Consider the following 26,694-nt stretch of genomic DNA (forward strand, 5'->3'; position numbering starts at 1 on the left):
CTTTTTTTTTTTTCTCCCTTTCTATTTTTGTATTTTTAGAATTCATTTTATCACTTTCGACCAGTTTCGGCGACCTTACAGTTAAGTGTGCACCATTTAGTGTGCATCAAATCAAGAGGCAGTCTCATTATGCGAGCATGCAACAAAGCTAGGTAAGTTAATCCAGTCATTTTAAATAACTAATGAGGCGTTAATGTGATTAATAATCTTGTCATATATTTCGGGGCCTTAGCCAGAATTTTACTCTGGGGTGGTGGCTTGCGGCAAGGGGGGTGCTTTGGGGGATCCCCCCTTGATATTTTTACAACTTTGTATGAGGACACATATGTGCACACATACAAACACATGGAGAAGCATGCATAAAAAGGCTCAGACCCCCCCCCCCACACCTCCCCACTAAAATATTTTTCGTCCGTTGGGGTGGGGGGTGGGGGGGGAAATGGTCCGACCCCACAAGTTTGAGCGACTTCATGTGGTTCAACATTTTTGTGCAACGTGCAACATGCAACATTATTTTCCGCGTGCGAAGAAGTCATATTGCACACGTGACCAGGATCTGGTGAATGACACTCGCTATGAGCATGAAAGAAGAGCCGCTTCTTAATTGTGTTGCATTGTGGATATTTGCCGAAATCGATTTTCCCCATTTGCCATGTTTTTCTGTCAGGCAATCTTTGTTGTCTGTTAACCTCATGTGAGCCCACCTTTCTTTCCACGATTCCATTATGCTCACTTCTCTATTGGACTGTGCACGCAACGCAGGCTACGGCGCTGTGTTGAACGACAGCCATTTTGTGGCCACCAAACGCTCAATTGCCTTCCCTCACACAGGACTGGCCTGAACAACAAAGTATAGTACTTGTGACTGCCTTTGTAATGGCCATGTGCGAATCCCACAGGAGATGGCATCATGCGAGCAGAGTTCACTCAACTGCACAACAGTCTGAATTGGATGCGCACCTTTTGATAAGGAAATACCTGTGAGAACAGCACTTACAGTCGTCTTCAAAACAGTGAGGAACGGAGTTCCAAGAAGACGAACGTAAAGAGTAGTTTTTGACTGTAGCGTATGTAAAATCAGACACTGTAATTTACTAAAACATGCTGCAAAATCATGTATGTAAAATCAGACACTGTAATTTACTAAAACATGCTGCAAATCGAGATACAGAGCCTGATTTTAAGGCTGCAGACATGTTTATCATTTTCCTGAGATCTCGTGGTCTGTCAATTTTAGTGGTTGACTGTATACTCATTACGAGGACAGTCGTGGCTAGCAAGAACACATTAAAGGCATCTTTGATTTCAGCCTCTAGTGCACAACACAAGAAACGAGTGACAACCGATATAGACAGACGCCTGTTTTCATCGGTTGGCCCTTGGCCCTTGTCTTGTGTTGTGCACTACGTAGATGCCGAAATGGAACATCAACATGCCCAAACTGATGTGATCTCATGTTTGTCTGAACCTAAGTACGTTTACCAGTACTGCACTCAGGCACAATATGTACTTGTCGAAAGGACCTGTTGCAAGAAGCCAGCACTCCCATGCCTGCAGCAGCAGAGTTTTGCCTGCTATGCCACAAAACCACCGCACAGCGGGAGCCAGTGTTCAAGGGTCTCCAACGTGCCACAGTTGCTGCCACTGTCCAGAGTGGCAAGATCGAGGCATTGCCTGTGCGCTTGCGTCCACACATCCGACAACTTCATGCTATAAAACCTCGGAAGGAGCTGTCAGGAGCTGATGACAAACATGTATGGAATGTAGACACAGAGTGGGAATGTAGCCATGAGAGAGAATGCAACCACTGCATGGTATCTAAGTCACTGCGATAACAACAAAACAATTTCTACCTTTAAATGCTCAACCAACACTTCTTACTACTAATTCTTTCTTAAATCCATGACAGGTTGGAAGTTTAACAAATCACTTGGTAAATATATAAAACGATTTATTTTTTTTTTGCTACATCATGAAATAGCTCCAGAAATAACAAATGTATGTTTTAAGTGTTTTGAAAGTATTTGTTTAACCATACTTATGTTTTCTTTGGATATTGTGACAGTGCCTTAGCGTATGTATGTGTGCAAAGTGCTGTTTTTCACTGGCTGTCTTATTGATCACCCCATGTAATGCCTTTGTGGTGATGTAGCTATTCTGTAAATAAATAACCACTAAGAAGGAATGCAGCTGCATAGAATGTAACCGCTACCCCCCTGCCACCCGTGAGTTGGTTGGTAGGGGGTAGGTTACAGTGCGAAATGTGTCCAGCTACTTCATTTGACCTTGCTCACGACCCGATGCATTGACTGCTCCAGTGCATGGGTCATTGTGCACTATGGCAGGCTGGTTAAAAGGTTATTGCGGTGCAAGCTTCCACTAGCTTTCTGTACTGCATCGATTTATTTTACCCTTGATGAGCAGAACAGGAAATCTCATGCAGCTTTCAGAGACTGTCAGGAGTTCTGTACGCCAAGGTAGCTGACAGAATCTTGGCAGCGCCTCCGTAATGCACAGGTTGCTATAATATATGTTTCTTCATAGTGTGCCGAGAAAGCACTGCGTATGTAAATAGCAAAACATTAGTTTACGAGCGAATTGATGCGAGCTAGTCGGTACAAATCCATAGTTTACGTCGCGCGTCTACGCAGCGTGTCTACGTCGCGCTGTTTTTCACTATGGATCCATTAGTTCACTGTCAAAGGAGGGAGGGGGCTCTCAACCTTCTTTGGGTGTGCTGCGAGCCTGTGCTCGCTGATTTTGCCACATCAAGTGCTTTATTTGTGATGGAAAAACTGAAACCTGTTAAAGGTGAATGTCTTCAAACTTCTTAACAACCAACTGAAAAATTCTTGACATGATCTGTGTCATAATTTGCCTGTGCGAATGTGTCCACCTTTGCTAAGGAAGACAATAATAAAGGGAACTGTAAATGGAATGCAGTAGCACATTTTTAATGGGTCGCACAGCTAAGATATCGACAAAAAAAAATGCACTCTGAAGTCTCACGCAGCAAAACAGAAATTCGATTACAAGGCATGCCGTGGTGGGGAGGACTCTGGATTAATTTTGAGTATGTGGGGCTCCTTAACGTGCACCTACCGTAAATCTAAGTAGGCTGACATTTTTGCACTTCACCCCCTTCGAAGTGCAGTTGCCTTACCTGGGAATTGAACCCGTATCCTTGTGCTCAGCAGCGCAATTTTGTGGCCACCAAGCCACCACAACAGGTACACGATGTCACAAAAGAGTATCTGTTGTTAACGGTTGGTAACTGCATGCAGCGGAGATGACACGCACACACTCTCACACCAAGGATGTTTGGCGAGAGAGATGGACACTGAATCAGCTGTTATCTTTATACTTTGTTTATTTGTCACCTTTTTTTGCTCGCTGCAATAACAAAAAGCACTTTGGGCTGAGTCTTGTAAAAAAAATGCTCAAAATCAAGAACAATGCAATGGTAGTACTGGTCAATTAGAAAACTCGATACCCCCGTCCCACTTTCATTGTCTTTCACAGTAATGCTGCATCCTTATCGAGGCGGCAACATTGGGCACAAATCTCGACGTGAAAAATGCGCGGGCCTTTACACGGCACAATGTAAAAAGCGACATGGCATCGTCCCAGCGAGAGACATTTCTAAACACGAACACACACTGCTCACGGACAAAGCATGTGACGAAAGTGATGCAGCCGTGGCTAGAGCAGAACTGGAGCAGAGGTCGAATGCCCAACCGCCGTTTCTTACGAAACGGGCACAGCTTTTTTTATTAGTGGCTGCTGGCAGTTTACCCCAGCTCCAGCTTTGCGCTGACCAAGCTACACGACAGAGTAAACTAAAGCAAAGCACAATTTTCAGTTCGACAACAGTATTCCTTCTGCCGCCATCGCTTGCAAAAGCACGAGAGCAATGGCTCCGACAAAACTTAGTTACTACAGGACCAACAGAGCTGCAGTGTGCAAAACCTTGGGCAATGCAAAGCAACGCAATGCTTCGTTGTAAAAAGAATGGTGTAAAGCACCACAGAAAGAAGACTGCGTAGAAAATCTGTGATGCTGCAGAACGTCGGGCGCAACTGTCAACGCCGGTGTGTTGAGACCATAGAGTGTAAGTCCAATGTATAGACATTATGCACAAACATTCTTGTTCATTAACAGGAAGCACACCGAACGAGCCATGAGCAACAACACGCTAATTCAAAACAAGACATGGCCGTTCCCGTTCGTCCAATGGAAGCAGCAAAGAGCGCAAGCTTACGACATATCACATTATGTCAAATAGGATTCGGCACTATGTACCGTAAGGCGTTCACAGACAGTGGTGCTGAAGCCTATCTGGAGCACTGCCCACAGTAGACTGTGCATTACACAAGAAGACGCATTCGTGGGTGTGTGGTGTGATCATCGGCTACCTTCGTTTGGAAGCCTCTTCTCGAGCCTGCGGCAATGTAAAGCCAGCATTTTATCGCAAGTTCGATGTGAAGCGCAGATTTGTGGACAGCCCCGAGAGAGCAGCAGTAGGACTGCAGAAGCAGCGTATTTGTTCGTGGGAGCAATTTGCATTGTCCAAGGTCGCGGCATTCAGTCGAGCAGCTATTGCATACATCCATTAACCTTGTGAGGTGGAACATCTAACTTTTCTTTTAACCAAACAAACGTAAAGCTTGTGGCAGGAGTTAACAGCCAATAGCATCTGCAGTTTCTGCACGATTCAATACACAAGCAGAGTGTCTGCAGAAGGCTTCACAGTTTACCAAAAGCTGGTGCTGGAGGTCCCATTGAATATCCTTGCGTTGCGAGAGCACAGGAAAACAGAATACTCGCGGCATACTTGATCAGGACTGATCAATCCCGACGAATCTGATCAGTCAATCAGGATTGCACATCCGGCAATCCCGATCAATTGATCGGGATATGGATCAGGATTGCATGCAACCTCCTGAAGCACTAAAACATGCAGATGAAGAGGTCATACTGAAAAGGTGACGAACAGCACTTGCACCAAACAGGCCAGTACCCAGTTGGCTAGCGACGTGGCAGTTACAACAATCATGGAATTGACAGGCTAAAAACACGAGTGTCTGGTTAGACGGTACTGGTAACTAGGCAGTGATGAAGGGTGCTGCTAGAGGTTGTAAAACCTGGAATTGAGCTTACTGGAAACTACAACCTGTTTGGTGCACGCGCACCTACCACTCTACGAGGATGACAAAATGCGGGACGTGTCCCGTGGCTGTGCGTTTTCCGGGAGCACGGCAACACTTTTAAATGAGATACCACGGACAAAATGAGACATTAAAAGAATACATTTACAGACAATCTCAAACTGACCGACCATGCGGATAAAACAATACAGGTACCTTAGGCGAAATGCAGAATCAAAAGAATACACCACAGACACTACTGAACTGACTGTTTACGCAGTGTGGAAAGTAGATTGTAATGTAGTCCTTGCATGGTAATGGGACAGAGCGGAGTTTGCCTGTGGCAAACAGCGCATGCCACATTTTCTTTCGTTCTTCCCGGTTACCGTAGCCCCGCCTGTGTTGCAAATTATGCAGAGTGCTCAGGACCGTGGCATCTCTCACCCCAACACTAGTGCGCCTCTTCTAGTATGTCGTCACTCTTGCACAAAGTGTGAGCATGAACTCACGAGAAACATCTCTCGCAATATGTTGACGAGCAAGACCATGAACTTCGAAAAGGCAGCGTTCGTGTATCAAACAAGCAATTTCAACGTTTCGCCATCTCCACTGTGGCCAAGGTAGGCAGACTCGAGCGCTTCCTTCCATGGTGCCCTCGAATAACAAGTTGTCTAAGGTCGTACAGCCAATATCGATGTATCGCAAAACTGCACGAGTTCCAGATGTCTGCGACAACACAGAACGCATGAACAGGTCTTTCTTACAGTGTTTCTAATGCAATGGTCAAAGCATTAAATTGTGCAGAAGTACAATTTTGCAATTTTGCTCGTAGTTGCAGTCGGCTTACAATAACTAACTCATGGGAACCGCAAATTATTGTTTGAATTGACAACACCGAACAACACGTAAAGGTTTAGGAGTTAACATAGGAACTCTTGAATTCAAAAGTTATTGTACGAACAAGGAAATGAACTGGGGTGAGCGGCATGCCACGGTTTGGCTCCAAAGAACATCATGCACTCACAACTGAGGATTCAGAACGGCGAACGCATGACGCGACCACTGGCATCTAGTTCGAATGACATGCTGCACCAGGCATGGAAGCTCTAACACCCAGTATGCACTCGTTTTGAAGACAATTTGGAAGAATTCAAACCGCCAGCGAACAAATTTCAAATTAACGCAGATGTGGTTGCTTCCGATCAGCCACTTCCGTTGGGTTTCCGCACCCTGGAAAAGTACAAATGTTTCAACGAGTCTACAGGCTAGTTTCTGAATAATGGAAATCACACTAAGGACAAGCATGCCAACCAGTCTCAGATTATTCCGAGTTACACGAAAGTTTTACCCGCCAGAGCCTAAATTATTGCAAGTTCACTCTGCAGGTTTGCTTGCAAATTACTTTCCCCTGCGGCACTCAGCTCTTTTGTTACGGTCTGTATATTACGTTGATGCATTGTCTAAAACCTATACATTATTATTTTTTTTTTTTGCAGCAGAATGACGTTTGTTATTACTTTCCCATTGTAAAACGCCACATATATAAAAGCTCAGTAGAAATGTTGCTTGTTAAAAAAAGGCTATGTAAAAGTTCTGGAGGAAACATTTCATACTTTCAGGAGACAAAACACTGACAACGAAAACGTAGAGGGTTCAGAAAAGTTGCGCAGTTTGCTTTGGTCTGTAGACTTGCTCGTCTGTGGAAGTATGCTAGACTGTGGCAAGAGTTTGGATCCCAGTCTCAATAACGTAAAACAAAAGCCATTCATGTTATCATTGCCTTGCTCTGACAGATTTTTCTGAAGTGTTTTATCGCATCTTGTTTGAAAGAAGGAAGCCTGAATTTTATGTTCTTCACTGGTGCATATTAGCAAGATGCCGCAATCCGTACACGCTTACAACTGCTGCAAGGAATTACGCACACAGCACACACATTTGCAACGCGCAAGACTGGTGCATTAGACTGACACAATGTTAAGAAATGTCATCAACGTCCAAACGTCAAAGTGGACGTTGTATAGTATGCAAGATCAGCTGTGCTGGAGAAAGATGCAGTTCTCATTGCCGAACCAAAAATTAAGGATGCTGTGGAAGACCCACACGGAGATAATGATGGAGAGGCTAAAAAAAAACCGCACAGCAACTCCGGTCCCGAGGAATGTTTGTCAAGAGGCGGCAAGCGAAGTGAGAGAACATTGCAAGACCACTTACTAGACGCCTGGATCCCTTTTCTTTTTCGTCGCACCTGTCACGTTCGACACAGCAATCTAGCTGTCGATTCAAAAGATAGTCTCTCGTAATTTCTGACTAGAGCAATCGTACGTTCCACTTTGACGTGTACCTGTAGACACTACCTGCCCGACCAGACCTAAGTTGAAGCATATCTGCTGGAGTGCCGTACCGAAAAAGCCAGATCGCACCTAATCACGAAAAGCACAAATTTCAGGCACTACATTCCGCCAAGAACTGCAGGGGGTTGTGTGAAGGACAACCTTTGCGGTGTATTTATTTTGTTCCTTTAGAAAATTTGCTGCGGCATTTTCGTTGGGCTTGAACTGTCACCGCGTGAAATAAATAACGTCTGCAAATTCACGATACACAATGCCAGCATTTAAAAAAGAGAAGAAAGTGAAATACTTTCAGCATACCATAAAACTTGACCTTATGACATTGTTACAGCACAAAACGACACGTGGCCACTTAACCGCATGTACCAACAAAAGCTCCTTGGTCACTTCGTTTATACTTTGTATATACAGCAACACATGACGTCACAAGAACATCATTCAAAAGCACTTTTTCCTCAGAGTGGTACCAGGACCACCACAAGCACAATTGTTCTTTGCATTCCCTAAGACTCAACTTCCATCATCTTTCACACGATAAAAGCCATCGTAGTCTATTAGCCTTCGCGAGTTTGTAGGCCGTCGAAAATTTTTATTCTTACATGCCTGTTGTACTGCATTTCGAGAAAGAAAAAGGCATGGTCAGGTCTTCTTCTTTACTCAAAACAACGAGCAACCAACAAACTCATAGGCAACAACCAACACTGGAAAACAGAAAAACAATGCAAACGCAAGGCTCGACCTCGCGTCCAGTTAAAAAAAAGTCGCTGAGGAAGCAACAAGGTATGGCGTACGAAAAATACAGAAAACGAGAGGGAAAAGAAAGGAAGGAACGCGATGTCCGTGAACAAACCTCGGCGCGACAACAATCGATGTGCCGGCACCAACGACATGCGTGTGTCCCACGGCGCGAGTATGTCACATTCTTCGGCCCCAAAGCAACAACACGATGAGTCCAAAACAAAAAGCGCGACGGAAACGATGTCAACAAAATGTAACAATAACACAAGAAGAAGAACAGACAGGGAAGAAAAAAAAGGGCAAAGGGGATAGAGACAGTGGTTTCAGAGCAAAAAGAGTAAAGAGTTCACGAGTCCCTTTCATTCTATGTACAAAACACACGGAAGTCTACGCACACGCACACACAGGCACACTCGCTCGAGACGCACTTTTGAAATCCAGTCTTGCCGTTGAAACGCGCAACCAGCACGAGCTCCCGGCACTTTGAAGTAAAACAGAGGAAAAAAAAAAAAAAACGGAACGGCTGGCACCGCCGACTAGGGGCCGCTGCTTGACGCTGTCTTTCCATTCGCAGCACAACAGTGAGTGAGTCGGCACGGAACAAACGCCAAGTCGTTGCATTCACTCGTCGAAAAGCAATCGAGCCGGCCACCCCCGCGCGGTGGCCGGCGCGCACACCCACCGAATGAGGAACCACGAAGGAATGACACAAACAATCTGCCGTCACTGGAAGAAGACCGTCGGGCGCTGACCGGCAGCGGGTGTGTGGAAAGGGCACTTTCCGCAGCTCGGCACATTCTCTTCCACGCCATTTGCCTTGTTCACACCCTTTGCTGTGGCGGCACAGTCGGAGCTGCGTGCTACGTCGCGGCACTTTCTTTTGTTCCTAAAGGTCGGGGAGCGGGACGCTTCACTAAGAGTCCGGCTTGACCACCTCGACGGTACCGCCCCATCGTAACCGATACAGTCCTGCGCGCCACCGAATCGTCGGGTTCCACAGGGCGTGCAGGAAAAGGTAGAGGGCGCCACACTCTCGGAATGTCCACGCGACCACAAACTCCCATTTGTTGAATGGAAGAAGCCCATTCTGTTTTGGGGAGGTAAGAAAAAGGGGGAGAGAATACGGGCGAGGAGGTTAGAGACAAGCAGAAAAAATAGACTTTGCATTCGCTCATTATACTCAGTACTGTCAAGACAATCACGCGTGATTGCAGGGGGGATGTCTGAATGTCCCGACCCACTCCTCACTGAAGTTTATCTGCGCAGCGTCAGCACAAGGCATGCGACAAAACTTGTAAAGATGCTCTTTCCAGCTGTTAATGTGTCATTAGAACATTTGCTGAGATGTGAATGAATTTATGGTCATTATGTTGAAGGTCTGTGTAATCATCACTTACCACGTTTACAACATTATAACAAGTCCTTCCCCTCTTCGTGCATATTTCATGACTTTGTTGGGCTCGCCAACACTCCCAGGTTTACACGCCTAAAAACAACCAAGAAAGTGGACGGGGAAGGAGCCACCATCGAGGCACAACTGGTAGCTCACATCTAAAAGTCCCCACAAACCGCAATTTGTCCACTTCATATATCTCTATGTCATAATTACTACTGCACATCAATTAAAGGGGCCCTGAAACTTTTCCAAGTAATCGTCTAATGGCTTAAAAGAGCTTATTGCGTCGCGAATCAACTGCCACAAAAATTGTTAGAATCCATGAAGTAAGAGCAGAGTTACAGGGATTTGCCGCATACTTTAAAGGAGTCCTGACACAAAAATTTTCGCCCCGCGTTTTTTTGCTGCAATGTGTTGCTGGGGGCCTGTTAGTCATAACACGGCACATCGTTTGCGGCAGCGCGCGACAGATAATTAATTACAAGCTTCTCATTACCGACACAGCCTCAGTTTCGGTTTGACAGAGCTCCAAAAACGGCAAGCGGCCGGGTGCAACTATCACCACCTAGCGAGTGAAACGCTCGGTCACGTGAGCACACAGAACAGTGACGCATTTCCGCGCGGTCTGTCGTCGTCGGGGTCATCGTCGTCTGATGGCGACGATTTTCTTGCGGCTGGGATCGAAGGAATTTTCGACGTGGCGAATAACTTCAGGTTTGACCCGCTGGCGAGGAGCGATTCGTCGGGAAGCGCGTCAAAACAGAAATGGCGGCTACGACGTCATCGTAACTTGTACCGGCTGCAACGGTTACGTAGGGGAAGTAGGGGGGTCACTTCGGGTCACCTCCGAGGGTGTCAATGCACTAGGTACGGCCTATAATGCTGGATCGCGCTCGCGAACTTCAGAATTTATATAAAATGCCTTCCAAGCTTTATTCGCTGTCGATATTTTGCAGATGGTACAAGCACGTACACGGGAATCGATCCAGCAGGCTATCTCGGCCGCGAAATTTTGTGTCAGTACCCCTTTAAGCACATTCTCTCACCTTTTGTACCAGCGAGCGCGCAGGCAGGGACGAGGGGAAGGGGCAAGAATATGCGTCCCTTCATCAGTGCGCGTCATGACATTGATCTTTTTTTCTTGGAACACGCGGCTTACTTTCACTGTGATCACGATTGCGCGGGTGGGCACGTGGCGGCATCCCGTGGTGGCCACGGTAACTATACAGCTCACGATCTCAAATCAGCCATGGGCCGTGAACTTTGGGTATATGGGGCAGTAATTTGGGTACTATATGGCATCATTTGTACAGAGAAGAGGGGGCGATTTCTTGTTGACCTTGAGAATTAATTGTAAATTCCAGGCCGCGTGCTGCTCTATAATGTTTCGCTTGCGTGTTCTCAGAAGCCTCGACTACCCATCAGCAGCGTTTTCTGACCATGCTGAAAAAGCGTTGCAGGGCCCTTTAAGAACTGTAATTTCCCCTATGCTTTCCTTGGCTACATTATGCATGAGCTTCACACAGTTGCATCTAATGAAAATGAGGCCCCTCAGATAATTACCCTTGTTCTGTATAATCAAGTACTCCCTGTATAACGAGCACCTCCTCACGACGGCGTTTCACTGTACTGTCACATTCTGTACGAGGTGCAACATTCAAGCTGCATTGGCCACTGCATGACCACTGCATTGTCCTTGAAAAACAAGTGGAGACGGATCTGCTTTTTCCAACAATACGCATAACACCATGCTTTCTCAGCAACAATAGGCCCACGAAGAAGCAGTGTGGGCAGTCATTGCGGCCCCTAGCAAAGTATGCTCAATCGTGGCGTGTTTGGTGCATTATATTAGCAATTGTTTAATTAGTTGTGGTTTATTTTCTTTTGTGAGAGATGCTTTGGTGGGCCTATGCAAAGCATGCACGATGGCAAGAAGGAGGTTTACGCCACTTCCCGGTGGCAGAATGCTCTCCACTTTTCGTAGAGTGCTTAGTTCCTCCACAGCTTTCGCACGTTGCAAACCATACTGACCGTGATAGCACACAGTAAACTCTATGGCTTCCTTAAAATAAAAGCAGAGTGCAAAAAAGACAGGACAAGAGAGACAAGAAGATTGGAGGAGTGTTCACTACCAACTGGTTAGCCTAACGTCACTGTGTTTATGGGGGAGTGAGTTTGAGCTGCTTTACCGTAAGCTGTATCAGATCTTTTGAATCGATTCGCCGTTTGATGTGTGTGCAAGCGCGCTTCTGACGTACTGAGAGTGTGTTTGCGTCAATTTTTCATATTAAACCAGTTGGCAGTGAGCGCTCGTCCAGTCTTCTTGTCTCTCTTGTCCTGTGTTTTTTGTGCTTTGCTTATATTTTAAGGCCTTGAGCCAACTCGCCCTGCAAAGCATTTTATGGCTTCCTGTGCGGCGACTCTGGTGACCGTTGAGAAGTACACACAGGCACACACCTGCACGACGCTGAGCAGCATCCAGTCCAGCAGGAACCAGAGCAGCAGGTGCAGCAGGTACACAGCAAAGGCGTCCCACTGGAACAGAAAGCTGGTCGCCCACGCCACCAGCGCCCCTAGCAACATGCACTCCGACAGGGGCTCCAGTAGCATCGTGTGCGGCACCATGGCAAACCGAAGCTTGGCCCACCTGCCGTTGCGAGAGACCACAGTTTTCAAGTGTAAGGTCACATTGTCGCATTGTTGTGATGGTGCAGAATGCAACAATCCGAAACATTAAGTTATAGGGACACTAAAGGGGAAAAACTATTTTTCTCGTATCAGTAAATTGGCCTAAATGGTTCTTGAGTGGTTAAAATGATGCCTGAGGGGGCCAGAGACATGATGTACTATTGGCATCAGATGACACGCGAACAGCAGCAAGCATTCGCAATGGTACAGTGCAAGCCGTCCATGGTGATGACTGGACGACACACGCTATACCACTGCGAATGCTTGCCGCTGTTCGCGTTTCATTTGACGTTGATAGTACCAAGTTTCCAGAAATTCCGTTGAGCCAATGTGACCAAGATACAAAAAAAAAACACTTTCATACTCGTGACATTGTGCTTCACATGCAGAGGTTTGGGCACGAAACTTTAAAATGACAGTTTGAATATGTATCCCCATGCATATAGATATCTGATTGTAAATAAAGATTTGATTGACTGATTGACTGAATTTCATTTTCTCTTCTATAAGTAAAGCTATGACAGCAAAATTAACGACTGCGGAGTTCTCAAAAAATAATTTATCGGTGGAAATTGTTTCCCTATTTTTCTTTAATGTCCTTTTCAAGAATAAACTTTCTGATGGGGTGAACTCATGCCCAGAAAAAAAGAAAAACGCTCGCTGTACAAGCATAACAAGGAACTCAGTAGTCTGTTGTCGAAATACGATATGCGGGTGAAGCGCGCCACCTCTTTGCAGATGCATCGTCAAGTGGTCCACCGTTATTGCTGGTACTTGCATAAGTTTTACAGCACACCCGACTATTTGCGTTGTGCATGCAAGTCCAATTGGAAAGAGTAAGACTGAAAGTTGGGCGAGTTGGTGATACATTATGAGAAAAAAACAGCACGCAAATGGACGGGACAAAGAAGGGTAACACAACACAAGTGCTTGTGTTGTGTTACCCTTCTTTGTCCCGTCCATTTGCGCACTGTATGCGCGTTCTCAAAGCTTCCAGCGCAGCACGGACAACTTTGGCTAACACGCTGAGAGCGACCATTAAGCAAAAGTGCACTGTGCAGTTTTACGTAATTAATCTTTATAAAGCTGATGTTAATCTTGTAATTCTCAGGAAAACATTTCTGCAAATTGAGTTTGAAACCTTAGAATTCTGGTTTGAGCACTGAAATACCCAAAATGTCGCCTACACTGGAGTCTTTTATATTCTGGAGTGAGGTTTCACTTCTAGATACTACAAAAAGACGTATTACTATATATTATTATTGAACTGAAATTCTAGCTCAAATTACATGATGCTGTCTCTCAGTTTTTTGGTGAAAATGTTCTCACCATTGCCTAACAATAATGAAAATTATAACAAGCTATCTAATTTTCTTTGATGTGAAACTGTTGGTCCAACCCCTCTGAGATGAGGTTACGTTGCGAAGGCGTCATGTCGAGGTGACACGCTTACCCCACCTGTGACCACACTCTGGGCACAAAATGATCACGACCCATATGGTGCATCGTGCCCATTTTGCGACACCCAATCCGCAATTCGTGACACTTGCTGTGGACTTGTACAGGCCTACATTTACTGTACTTATTCGAATCTAAGCATATGTTTAAAAAAAAAAAAACAATGTGCGAAAGTGGGGGGTCGGCTTAGATTCGAGTACAATGATTATGTTCTTTTTTTTTTGTTTCTGGCCTTGCGAATTTCGGGGGTCGGCTTAGAATCGGGGCTGGCCTAGATTCGAGTAAATACGGTAAGCTGCCTTCCCCACCTCCGTGCAGCAGGCTTCAGGCCTGGCCGACCACCTCACCTTGATCACTGGATTCACAGACTATTCCACTGTTAGACTTCATCCATGAAGCAAATTTGTAAGTGTATTTATGACACCGTGTAGCACTACGCTACTACCGTGAATCCCGAGCAAGCACTCCCCCTACGGCGAAACGCAATACGACAAGGTTTGGAAGGGGGGCGCTTGCTCGGTCACAGATCAAAATTCAAGATGGCGGCAGAAGAGCCGCGCGTGCTTCCAATGAAATGCGTTATTGAATAGGCATGCATTCCCTGTCGTTATTAAACCCTCGTCAAGCGAACGAAACAGTGAATGAAGCAGTGAAAATGGCGGGAGGGCAGGAGGGGGCACTTGCTCGGTCGTTGGCGGATATGTCAAATCTCCAGAAAAAGGGAAGGGGGGCGCTTGCTCGGGGTTTTATGTTATGCCTAAAGCCAGGCTTTCTTTGTGTATTAAGGGGTAAATGTCAATTTGCACATGCTTCAAGCTAGCTGTGATCCACACAGATGCTCACCTTGCCACCCGGGTCTGGAAAAGCCCGACCTCGCAGAGACCAGAGTTCTGCCATGCCGGCTGGGAGCTGATCCTGATCTTCCAGCCCCTGCATCAAGTGCCACAGACAGGAAGAAAAATATGTTGGTACCTTAGTAACCTAGTGAGAAGGCCATAATAATTTAGCGAGTAAAAAACTGCACCATTATGACAGAGCTTTGCTCAGACAAAAAAGGGCTCTGCCTGAATGGCAAAAAGAGAGACCACAAAGGCAAAATTTAAAGCGCATTTGCACCAGCAACTGACAGAGGCCGCGAAGCGACCATCACAGATGGTCGCTTTGGTTGAGTGGTGACTGTTTTGGTGAAGTTGCTCATCGACCAATCCTTTTGGTGAAGTTGCTCGTCGACCAATGCAACTAGAATTGCAACGTTTCTGAAACAATTTCTGTCATTCTCCTGCATTTTTGCACAGCAGCATGACATTGAAATACCAGTGGAGATACACTGAAGGTTATCATATGTGGCCCTGGTAGTGCTAGCAATGAAACCAACGTAAGGAGAAAGAAACAGAAGCAATCGTGGGTGTGATGAAGAGCACGTTGCGATCGCCGGCGTGAGTCTCGGTCATCATTAGTCGCTCCTCGATTACCGGTCGCAGATTTCAGTCACTCACAGGTGTCAGGGCTGGGCAAAGATACTTTCAAATTGTATCGTGATACGATACAAGATACTCAGGCAAGAAGTATTTGAGATACAGATACAAGATACCACAACGTCGATTGTGTCCAATACAATACATTCCAATTGTATCTTAAGATACTTTGATACATTTGGAAATTTGTTATATACATCTGTATATACGGTAATGTAGCACTAAATGCCGATGCACAAAAATGTTTGCTTGAAAGTTTAACTGCGACCAATTTTGTTTCATTCGAGTAAAATGTCTGTTAGTATCTCCAAAGTTTTGTATTTCTTGCTGAAGGTATGAAGGAAAGTAGATTATTTTTAAGAGCTCGTTTTTATTTGTTAGACACAATATTAAGGGGGGACACTGCTCTTAAAAATTTTTCTTTATTTCTTGATCGATTTTGATGAAACTTGGCGACTTTATGTATATTTGTGTGCTGATTTCAAATATGGAATTATTTTTCCAGTATGATGTGTAGTTTTTAAATTACAAAATATTTCATGTGCCTTTTGGGGAGCAAGATTATTTCTAAGCTGACTGCATTACAAAGTAAATGAGCATATCACGATAATCTGCAATCAAAACTGTGCGCAGTGCAACAAAAATGGATGTTCTAAACCCATCAGAACAGAAGTTATGGTATGTTGAACATTCACAAGTGAAATTCTAGCGTGAAATTGACTCACTCGCGAATGTTCAACATACCATAACTATTGTTCAAATGGGTTTAGAACATCCATTTTTGTTGCACTGCACACAGTTTTGATTGCAGATTATCGTGATATGCTCATTTACTTTGTAATGCAGTCAGCTTAGAAATAATCTTGCTCCCCAAAAGGCACATGAAATATTTTGTAATTTAAAAACTACACATCATACTAGAAAAATAATTGCATATTTGAAATTAGCACACAAATATGCATAAAGTCAGGAAGTTTAATCAAAATCGATCAAGAAATAAAAAACTTTTTTTCAAGTGCCATGTCCCCCCTTAATGAGAACTAACAGACGATAATGCCAAGAAAAGTATAGGGGATGTTATTTGTAGTAATTAGAATATAGATGTGAAGAAAGTAAAGTGGACGAAAAGATAACTTGCCGCTGGCAGGGACCGAATCTGTGACCTTCGAATAACGTGTCCGATGCTCTACCACTGAGCTACGGCTACAATTAATTTTGATATGTTCCACAATGTCATTTCATTAAAATTTTGCTGGCTGGTAGTGCCTCTTGATTTTCTGTCGAAGTAATACCTGCCTTTAGAGCGATCCAGTTCAAAGATCAGAATAGTACGACCTGCAATTTGAAAATTTTGGTACAGCCTAAATAAACGCACCCAACATAAGCAGCCTCAGATTGGCTTCAGTGAGACACTTTTGTTATAGTAGTCGATTTGCACTTAACACGCTTAGCCTAAATATGGAACAACGAGCAAACGATTTTGTGTTAGGTTCCACCACTTGTCAAAATTATGTGGAAGGCCTTACGCCAGCAGTCACCTGCAATACTGTAGTGTTTAAAAAAAAGAAAAACCTCACCCGGCACAAGAAACAAAGAAAGATGAAGGAATGGCTTTTCTAACGATTCTCTAGTGTGTGTCGACACTCTCTTTAATCTAATCACATACCACTGCAAGAGCATCACTATACATGACAAACTGAGTGAAAAATCGCACCAACCTGTCTTCAAAAGACTTGGCAAAGAAGAAGTCCTCCGCCAAGTAGTGGCCAAACGCCCTGATGCCGCCCACCTCATCGAGCAGCTTCTTCCGCATCAACGCCGACATTCCCGTTGCGCAGTTGATGCGCAGAAAGTCAGCTGCCAGGTAGATGCGCGCGTGCGCCGTGCCAAAATAGACCTGCGTAGTACGTGTGCATCAGGATGGGGAACCCTGGAGCAGATGCGGCACGAGCTGATGCAGCAGCTTTTTTTTTTTTAAATCTTTTTAACTCTGGAGTTTTTGTTACACACATTTCATATTATATCCAGGCACAACAAAATTTACTGCATCTGTCAGTTATGCATGGCACTGGTTCGTTTAACACCTTTAGGAACTAATGAAGGACATCTCCTCTGAAAGTGAGGCTTTCTCTCGGCAAGTGCTGAAAAAAATTGCGGGTTTCTGAATGCCTAAATTATGATTCTGATGCATGTTGATGGGATTATTATGCGCTATGACACGATTGTGACGCAACGTCACGTTACTCATTGTGACGCATGTTGATTGTGATGCACACGAATCGATTTTGGACTCCAAATCAATTTCCCAAGTTCCTTAGTTCTTTATGCACACAAAAGTATCAGTGCACAGCAAGCATGTTTACATTTAACCTCCCACCGAAATAAAACTGCCATAACCAAAAATCAAACTGTCAATTTTGTGCTTGCAACAAAATGCCTTAGCTTCTAAGCCATGACGGCAGGCAGCGCACACTTAATGCTAGTGTAGTGAAGATGACAACGAAAGAAACGGAAAGTGTTAAGGAACCCATTCAAGCATCAAAGCTCAAGTATGCGGGGTAAGCTTGGTTGACAAGAGCAGCAGCTTGTCTTTGGCAAGCAAAGCTTTAAGCTGTTGCCAGGCCCAGTAAAATTTATCTGATATTATGAAGTGCAATGCATATATAAAATTGCAAACAGTTCTGCCACAGTGGAAGATGTCACTCAAGATTCTAGCACCCTATCTGGTATAATGCAAGTTGAACTAAGGGAACACATACTGTCCGTATATACGCGGATGTACTGCAGATGTAGGGTATAAATTCAGAATAGAGCCGGCAGTACAGCTATCACGAATATGCCTCTTTTCATTCAATACTATCCCTCAACCGATACCTATAGTATTTTAGGTCTTGACAGCCTCTAGGGAAGGTAACTAATATACAGATTAAAACATAATAACTTAGAGCTGACATATTTTTGTTTTCACCTTTACTAGTTCCTGTCGTATCAGTGCAATTTAGACTCAAGCACTCACATCAGAGCCAATGTTACCTTTCACAGCCAGATTCATAGCAACATCATGGGGCTACCACAATCAATTGCGCATGTTGTCGTTATACTAAAAGTTTTGATGCTGAATTTCGATCCATCAGCCCTGTACAGTAGCATTCGATTATCAGCTGCAACATGATGCATGTAACTGAGAAGAATCCTCGACTGGTTGATGCTGCCAGAGCAAAGAAAATGAAAGTGACAACTAAATGCAGCTCCAGTTACTGGCATTTATTAAACAAACTTTTTGTCTCGGCACCCCTTTGGCTAGAGTCACTGTATTACAGCCCATATCTAACGCAGAATTGTAATACCGTCACAAGTGGATGTTTACGCAAGATAATTTTCGTGAATGCCTGCCCAAAAGCCGTCTCAACAGAGGGTCACTGACCTTTTCTAAAATGGCTGGGAACCCCTTCCTATCACAGGCAAAAGGCATCTGGTGGACCAGGGCCACATCATCCGCCATGGTCAGCACCATGTCCAGGAGCGTGTCCTCCTTCACTGAAAATATGATGACCCCCCGCCACTTGTAAGAACACGTTCAAGCCAACTAGATGACAACCCTAGCCAATATGAAAGGCATGACACCTTGAAAATTCGATACATATATACTCACATCCGACATAAAAACACTTCGTTAAATCAGGCATTCCTTACACCTAATAACTTGTTACGCCCACATTCAAAATATCTAGGTTTGCACATTGCCTTCGATCCTTTTCAAAGTTTGCTCATACACTACTGCGTAAAATATTAATTACAAGTATGAAGTCAGATCATTGCAGAAGAGTACAGGAGTGGCACAGCAATGTTTCGGCCATCAGTGTTTGAGAGAACCAATATCAGACAGATGCCCTGTCACAGGTAGTGAAAGGAGTTGGAGTAGCCTAGCACGGGTGTTGCCAGGGGGGGGGGGGTGCAAGTCGAGCACTTGCCCCCCACTACTGTGATGCAACACGGCTTTGCACTCCCCTAGACGAAATCCTGCCGACGCCCATGCCCTAGTCCAAATAATACATCTGAATTGCAGGCTTGTGCGCCCAGGCTCCAGATATACTCAGTTTCATGGAACCCTGTAAAAATCTGATGCCGACATTATCTTACAATATAAAATGCTTTGCTGGACAGACAAGCGTGTGTGTGATAAAACACGAGAAAGCCCATAGACATGTTTTGACACCAAGGAGCATGTATTACTTGTGGGCAGTTATGATTTGTGTATTAGCCTGTAAATCAAATAATTCATTATACAGTAGAACCCCGCTGATACGTTTTTGAAGGGACCGTAGGAAATAAACGTAAGAGACAGGAAACATAAGAGCTGAAAAACAGGAAAACGGCAAAATATTTAGTGGTACAGAATTTTATTTCAATTCTTACGAGCAGCAAGAAAATTGGCGCGCTCAGCCGCGATCTAGTCGATGGATAGAAACGCGGAGCTTAGGACGGCCTTATCCACAGAAATGTAATCAACATATGTGATTTTTTTAACACCAACAGCTGTAGGCATGAAAGAACTAAGCACACGCAATCACGACCGGCGCGGCGAGTCCGACCGCAAACCGCACGCACGACCATGCGAGCTCCAACCAGCTCGAACTCCTCCCGTTCTCCGACAAATAACGATGATGATGAGTCTACGCCAACGCGATGGCAGAAGTGAATGCCAATCTCGAAGGCCTTGCTTTCGCAAGCAATTACGTCATACACGCCATGTTTGCGCAATGCAAATCTCAGAGGCTATGCTTTTGTCAATAGTAAATGCCAATCTCGAAGGCCTTGCTTTCGCGAGCAGTTATGTCATAGATGCCATCTTTGCAATTCGAATCTCGAAGGCCATGCTTTTGTTTGCATCAATTGAAAGATTCTGTTGCTTGCGCCTCTCATGCGGCCAATATTACGGTCAAACGAGGCCAAGCTGCGTGAAAATGCACCATGGCCGCTCTCTTTGGTAGTCACTCGGTCGGCTCCGGGCGCACTTCGCGACGTATCATACGGGAACGGTCCGACAGTTACGACGTAACAGCGGGGTTCCCAATACATTGTATCCTATGGGAGCTATGCCGGGACCGGCGGAAAACGACGTAACAGCCGGGAAAACGCAGCAGTGAGGAACGTAACAGCGGGGTTCTACTGTACTTCAAAGTCACGTGAACAAGCTCCAATTTTCCTTGAAGTGGAATGGTGTCTGTGTTCTGTCGGTTTAATATTATACACTTTTTAAACCTTAAAAACAACATCGATTTCCCCCATTGAGATATGTGTAGAAAGTCTGTTTTTAGCCAAAAAGTGGTGAAGCACCAAGAGTGATAGAAGTGCATCTAACAGCTCTAAAAAGATTTGTATTTTAATATAACAGTAATGATGATGATGATGATGAAGTCCCCAAAGATAAGGCGAAAACACTCACTCCGAATTCCGCTGTCGGAGATCAAGATGAGCTCGTACTTGGCAGCTTCGTAGCCTGGTTGCATATTGTTGATCTTGGGATTTACCCCAACTGGGCAACCCCCTGGGTGAAAGAAAGAAAACGTGGCTTATGTCAGAGTTTGGTCACTGCATATGCTCCGACACAGAAAGAGCACTTCTGGTCTCGGTGTGGCCGTGACACGCACAGTCCGACCAGTTGAGGCACACTGCAGATGTAGCCACAACGTGGAGCGAGTAGTCATGGACGACTGAAATGGGGAGCAGGTTAGGCCTAACCATAGCATGCTGGTACACTTAATGGCGGCATTATTTCATCTCCCACGCTTAGTGTGTGATCGCGAACAGTCTTTTTCAACCTGATGAAAGAGTGTGCTCTTAAATTGTCACTCGCAGAAGCTCTTTCACTTTGTAATTTCTTGTTCACGTTCCATTTGTCCCTGGCTGTACACCGTGGCTGAGAGGATAATAAGAAATCGCCGCTAGTGCCATGCAACACATTCCTTTCACTCAAACCTATTGCTGCATGACGAATCTTGGCGATAATGTCGGGTGTAACGCACTCGGCCTATCAGAATGCAGCTGTTAGGCACAAGCATCAGAATGCAGCTGTTACACGATCTCCACCCAGCAGAATTTAAGGAATTTCTGACTCATTTACAGCAACATGGCCAAGCTTGCGCAAACGAAATTGCCATCTTCTCAAGAAAAATCTTTCTGATCGGTTTTTAGTCATTACGGTATTGTATCCAGTGGCTTCTGAGATACATACATAAGAAACTGTGGCACTTATGAAAGACTGAGTGCATGGTGTGCAAAAGTCTTCACAAACTACGAAGCACTAATGCTACAAAATAGCAAACTGCATGCTACCACTAGGGCACATGAGTTCGATTCCCAGTGCTAATAGATTCCTAGGCCAAGGTTTGTTATATTTTTTTTTATGATTTACTTATACCTAGATTTAATGGTCACAACAAGAAACAGAAGTTAAGCTTTAGGTCAAAGCCAACTTCGATTCCACCACCCACATACAGGTAGAAAGTATGTTTAACCTGAAAAGTGAAGCGCTTATAGCAAGAGCAATGCATCTATGATCTATAGAGAAGTCTTTATCTTTATTGGACCCGTATATTGCAATAAACATTTGCATAGGAATAAAATTAACAAGCATGGTGCCTTCACTCACGTAAACACAAACACATCTCACTCGATGACTGCAAAAACTGGTTTTCACACCACAGGCATGACAAAACACAAACAGACACGAGAAAATGCGTCCAGTTGCTTCCCACTTCTTTGAGAATAACACATGCTGCAACCTCAGGCATGCAGGTAATCCGGAAATGATGCCAGAGACAGTCACACGAAGCTACAAGCATCCTAGGATCACTCAGTCTATGGAACCGTCACAGAAAACTGGCGAGATAGGTAGTGCATGTCGCCTTTCACAGCCTTAGCAGATTAGCAGCATGGAGTGGGCCGCTTTTTATGTAGAGGAGAAATGCAAGCTCCCTCTCTTGCCTATCCCACTCCCCACTTCCGCTGCCTCAACAGGCTCAGCCTCTCTCCTTGCATGCCTTCTCTTGATGCAGGCGCGACAGGATCTTATAACACTAGGACCATCACATCGAAAACAGCACTGGATTTTTGTACAAAGTGTCCTAATCGCAAAAAAGTGTCCTATCGCAAAAATATCAGAGATGCTGTTGTAAGAAAAACTGCCAGTACAATAAGAATGACATTTGCAGTGTGTAAAAGAAAGAAAGTTACATTCCAGCAAGTGTGAGAGGCACTATTTTGACTTAAGACCTCAATATTATATCGAAAATAATATTAAAAAAATAAACTGGAATCGCAAGGTTGACAAATTTGCAACTCTGCACCAAAAGACAGGTACCAAAGTTCCGTACACTGCTAGCGCAACTCAAAATGGACATGTTCCAAACTAAGTATTTCAAGTGGTTTGTGTCATGTTGTGGTATGCGCGCCAACGAGCGAGAGTGCCTGTGTGTGGTGTGTGGTGGTAGAAGACGACGAGGATGCTGATGCATGCGCAAAAGAGGCGCAAACACGAAGAATCGTCCGTGAGAGGAGGAAGGTCAAGGGGACATCTTATTTGAAGGTCGCAGGTTCAGTCCCTGCCGGCGGCAACTTATCTTTTCGTCCACTTTAGTTTCTTCACATTTACATCATAATTACTACAAATAATATCCCCTATACTTTCCTTGGCATTATTGTCTGTTACTTCTCATTATTATTAACCGTAATATTAGAATCACACCAGTCTTATTACACATGCACAGGTGCGACCAGTGCTCGTGGCAGAGCCTTATCTGAAACGGTCACTGCATTTGAATGTGTTGCACCTGCCTTAAAAACAGTATTATGTGACATCCGTTTCATCATCTCATTGTTAACGCGTTCAAGCATTTCCGTTAAGGAAGGTCATCATTCAGCTTTCCATGAGTTTGCCCAATGATAAACTTTCTGTTTGTACTTGCTTGCATTAGGTTCAGACAGTCACAGTCTCGTTTAGGACAACAGAAAATTTTTGCACGGTTAAATTAGAAATGCATTTCCCACACACAAGCCTCAATCTGAGGCTGCTGCAGCATTCAAAACAGAGAAGATCGAGGAGCATGATAGGCAGACACTCACCTACAAAGACCCTGGCGTCGACCAATGGGTGTTTCTCCATTAGTCTTCGTACCAGCATTATGGAAGGATCCCCTTCATCTTGAATGCAGAACAAAAGCTCAAACTGCGTGAGAAAAAAAAAAAAGACAACGGTTAGTGCATATATAGGAGCAGTTTATACGAAGGCACATCTAAAAAAAACACTCACGAGTCTCTCTTTAACAATGCCTTTGTTGTGCTTTTACGATGCAACGCCCTAAAGCAGGTGTTTCCAAACTTCACAATCTCAGACTCGGAACTACATTTGTTTTCACGGCAGGTCGGGAAACATTCATTCCCTTGCTTGCATGCATGCATGGCTGCATTAAAATTGAAACATCACAAGACCTGAATATTTCAGGTGACGCTTATTCCAAAAACCAACAACATAAAATATTTATGCATGTCCTATTGTGAAAAAAAAAAGTTATAGTGTGCACTGACAGCAGCATTTTACATTTACATAGCATGACTAGACTTTACAGAGCATTTTACATACATTTACGTAACACTTTATATACTAACTGCCAACTGAAAGTTTTATTGAAGAAACCAGGAATATATAGGTACACAAAAGAACGAAAAAAAGATTAGATTAGAATTTAAGTCACGTGCATGATGTCAAACACCGGATTTCTTTTTCGAACAGGTCAAGCGACGGAATGCTTACACATCGCTTGCCCCTTTGGTGGATAGCAAAGGCTTCGAATATCTCCTGCGCGCGCCTTTGACAATAGCATTTGAGGAGGGTGACGTCAAACGTTCGTGTATGTATATATTCCTGGTTTCTTCAATAAAACTTTCAGTTGGCAGTCAGCGCCCGTCCTCGTGTCACCTTCCTTCGTCCTGTCTTCGCACTGTTTTTTTAACTTTTGAGTTATGTACCAAATAGCCCGCCTTTCGCCACTTCTCCAGTTTATGTACTACATTTTACGTAGCATTTCACATAGCATGACTAGAGTTTAGCTAGTTTTTTAAACATTTTATATGACTTTATGGCCAGGATCATCGTAATTCTTTGCAGGTGTTCTGTGTGTGCAAGTTTCATATATGTTTTTAAAGGTTTCACTGCATATGTGTATCTTTCACAATTTCAAAGACATTATTACCTAGCTTTCGCAACTTAAATCATGAAAGGCCATGCTGTTTTTTTTTACTTGCTTCTTGTCCGAAAATGAACTTTTACGGATGTTTTAATGTTTCTGTTCGTTCCACTGACACAGAATTAACGACTCTTGCCTCTAAATGTCCTGCTATGTTTGAATGAAATATAAAGAGAAAAAAAAAAGACAGTACATTTGCTTTTGTTGCCTTGGTGATACATACAGCCCAGACAAGCAAATGCAGCAAAATATGAATCAGGACAAAAAACAACTGGCAAGACAAAATTTGCTCAGTTAATGACAGTGTGAAAACCTGCATGAAAAACAGTGCTCTATTAATTAACATTTCAGCTAGCTGGCAAGTTACTTTGAACTGTACATCTAGGGAAAGCACTAATTTGTTATGTTTACAGTGTATGCTCAATAATAATAATAATAATAATAATAATAATAATAATAATATTAATAATAATAATAATATTATTATTATTATTATTATTATTATTATTATTATGCAAGTGTAACATATTCAATCGTAAAAGAGATATTGACAGGTCACACACAGCAAGTAGTTTCCAGATGTCTGTGAATGTAAGTTACTATAGGGGGTGATGCATTTGTTTATAAAGACAGCAAAACCTAATTAAGAGCCATAATAATACCAGTGTCATTTGTGATGATACGGACAGAGTGATTCACACAGGCATGCAGAAGCGAATTAATCAGGGCAACTGTCTGTTTTGCCCTATCCTGAAGTTTTATTATAGCTTACAAGCATATGAATTACAATTGTTTACAATCTGAAACTTGGAGCCCTGTCACAACTCTTCAACAGCTTACAAACATGTCAATTAAGAAAGTTAACAATATAACACTTGCACCCCTGTCACACGTAGTGTTATTTTGAGTGACTGCACTTACACCCCCAGAATGTCTGGTGCACTGCTACACATGAAAGACAAGTGTGTTTTAGAAATGATGGTAATGGAGATGGGTAATTGAGTAGCTCACCAGATATTTGTTATTTCAGGCAATATTTCTCAAGGAACAACGTGTCACAGCTATAAGCGGCCCATAGAATAAACTTAAGGTGCAAACGCAGCAGATGCTGCCATCGCACAACGTGTGCTAGGCGAACTCAGGCCTGCTGCATGGCAAGCAGGTGTTCTACCACAGAGCCAAGCCATTGCTTGGAACTGCTTCCGAAAAAAAAACCGAATACGAATGTCACGTAATGCGAGGAGTCTCCTTAACACATGTAAGTTTGCATAGCAGAAGCGTAGCATCGCGCCAGGCGTCAAAACGTGTGAATTGCGCAACCAGTGAGGGGTTTAAAGGCCCACCCGTTACAAAGCGCACGGACGTATTTATTCATCGTCGGCAGCAAAAGCATCAACAAAGTGAGCAGCTGCGTAGGTTCACGTGTTGCCTTACGGACGCTTAGAGGGTAATTCGCCCATTCGCAAAAGGAAGAATTATGGTGTAGTGGGCACTTCGCAACTGTACTTGCAGTAGGCATTGTAGGATAGTTTGAAATGGCTAATGTTATGTGTACAGATATTCCTTTCCTTGCGGCACGATTGAGGTGTCCACCGAGAAGCAAAGCGAGGCTACCAATTGAGACGACAATCGAGATGGCTATCGCATTCTACTCTCGAGCAGAAGCTCAAGTGTCCTCCAGCATTTCTTGCTGGTATAGCATGTTTTAATGCATAACAATATTCCTAACAACGAAAAAGAATGGCTGAAAAAATACTATTAACTCAACCATTGATAATAACTTACTTATTCTCGAGCCTCTGCTACCGAGGCAAGACACTGATGCAGCAATGCGAGTTTGGTGAATGCACTCGCCAGCAAGTGCGCTTTGCAGTGAGTGTAACTTAAAGCGTTCCCGTGTGACAGCGTGTGAATGACACCAGCAGCGAAGTGCACTCCCTCAAAGTGCACATAAGTTGGCCCCTGTGAGAGGGGTATTAGTGTGCCTGTTTCAAAGAAGTGCTCTCTTCTAAGGTTCCAATATAGGTACTATTCTGTACATCACACTGCACAGTAATTTCCTTAATATATAATTATTAAAACATGAAAATTAACAGCACTTTTAGAGGCGAATACTCAGTCTGGTGAACCATATTAAGTAAATGCATATACACGATAAAGAGTAAAAAGTAGCGTACTGATCACAAAAGAATACAAAAA

General features: G+C 44.0%; 1 protein-coding gene across 1 annotated transcript in view; it reads right to left on the minus strand.

Moving 5' to 3' along the window:
- Positions 1-3,364: 3,364 nt before the first annotated feature.
- LOC119406011 (ceramide glucosyltransferase) overlaps positions 3,365-26,694 on the minus strand; it is an 82,547-nt gene continuing 59,217 nt past the window's right edge. The window contains exons 3-9 of the mRNA XM_037672860.2: positions 23,375-23,477; positions 20,697-20,798; positions 18,675-18,787; positions 16,969-17,147; positions 14,619-14,705; positions 12,087-12,276; positions 3,365-9,320 (exon numbers count right to left, since the gene is read on the minus strand). Coding sequence (XP_037528788.2) covers positions 9,147-9,320; positions 12,087-12,276; positions 14,619-14,705; positions 16,969-17,147; positions 18,675-18,787; positions 20,697-20,798; positions 23,375-23,477 — 948 coding nt within the window. The 3' untranslated portion in view covers positions 3,365-9,146. The remainder of the gene's footprint in view (positions 9,321-12,086; positions 12,277-14,618; positions 14,706-16,968; positions 17,148-18,674; positions 18,788-20,696; positions 20,799-23,374; positions 23,478-26,694) is intronic.

This window comes from Rhipicephalus sanguineus, chromosome 9, assembly GCF_013339695.2.
Source record: "Rhipicephalus sanguineus isolate Rsan-2018 chromosome 9, BIME_Rsan_1.4, whole genome shotgun sequence".
Lineage (NCBI taxonomy): Eukaryota > Metazoa > Arthropoda > Arachnida > Ixodida > Ixodidae > Rhipicephalus > Rhipicephalus sanguineus.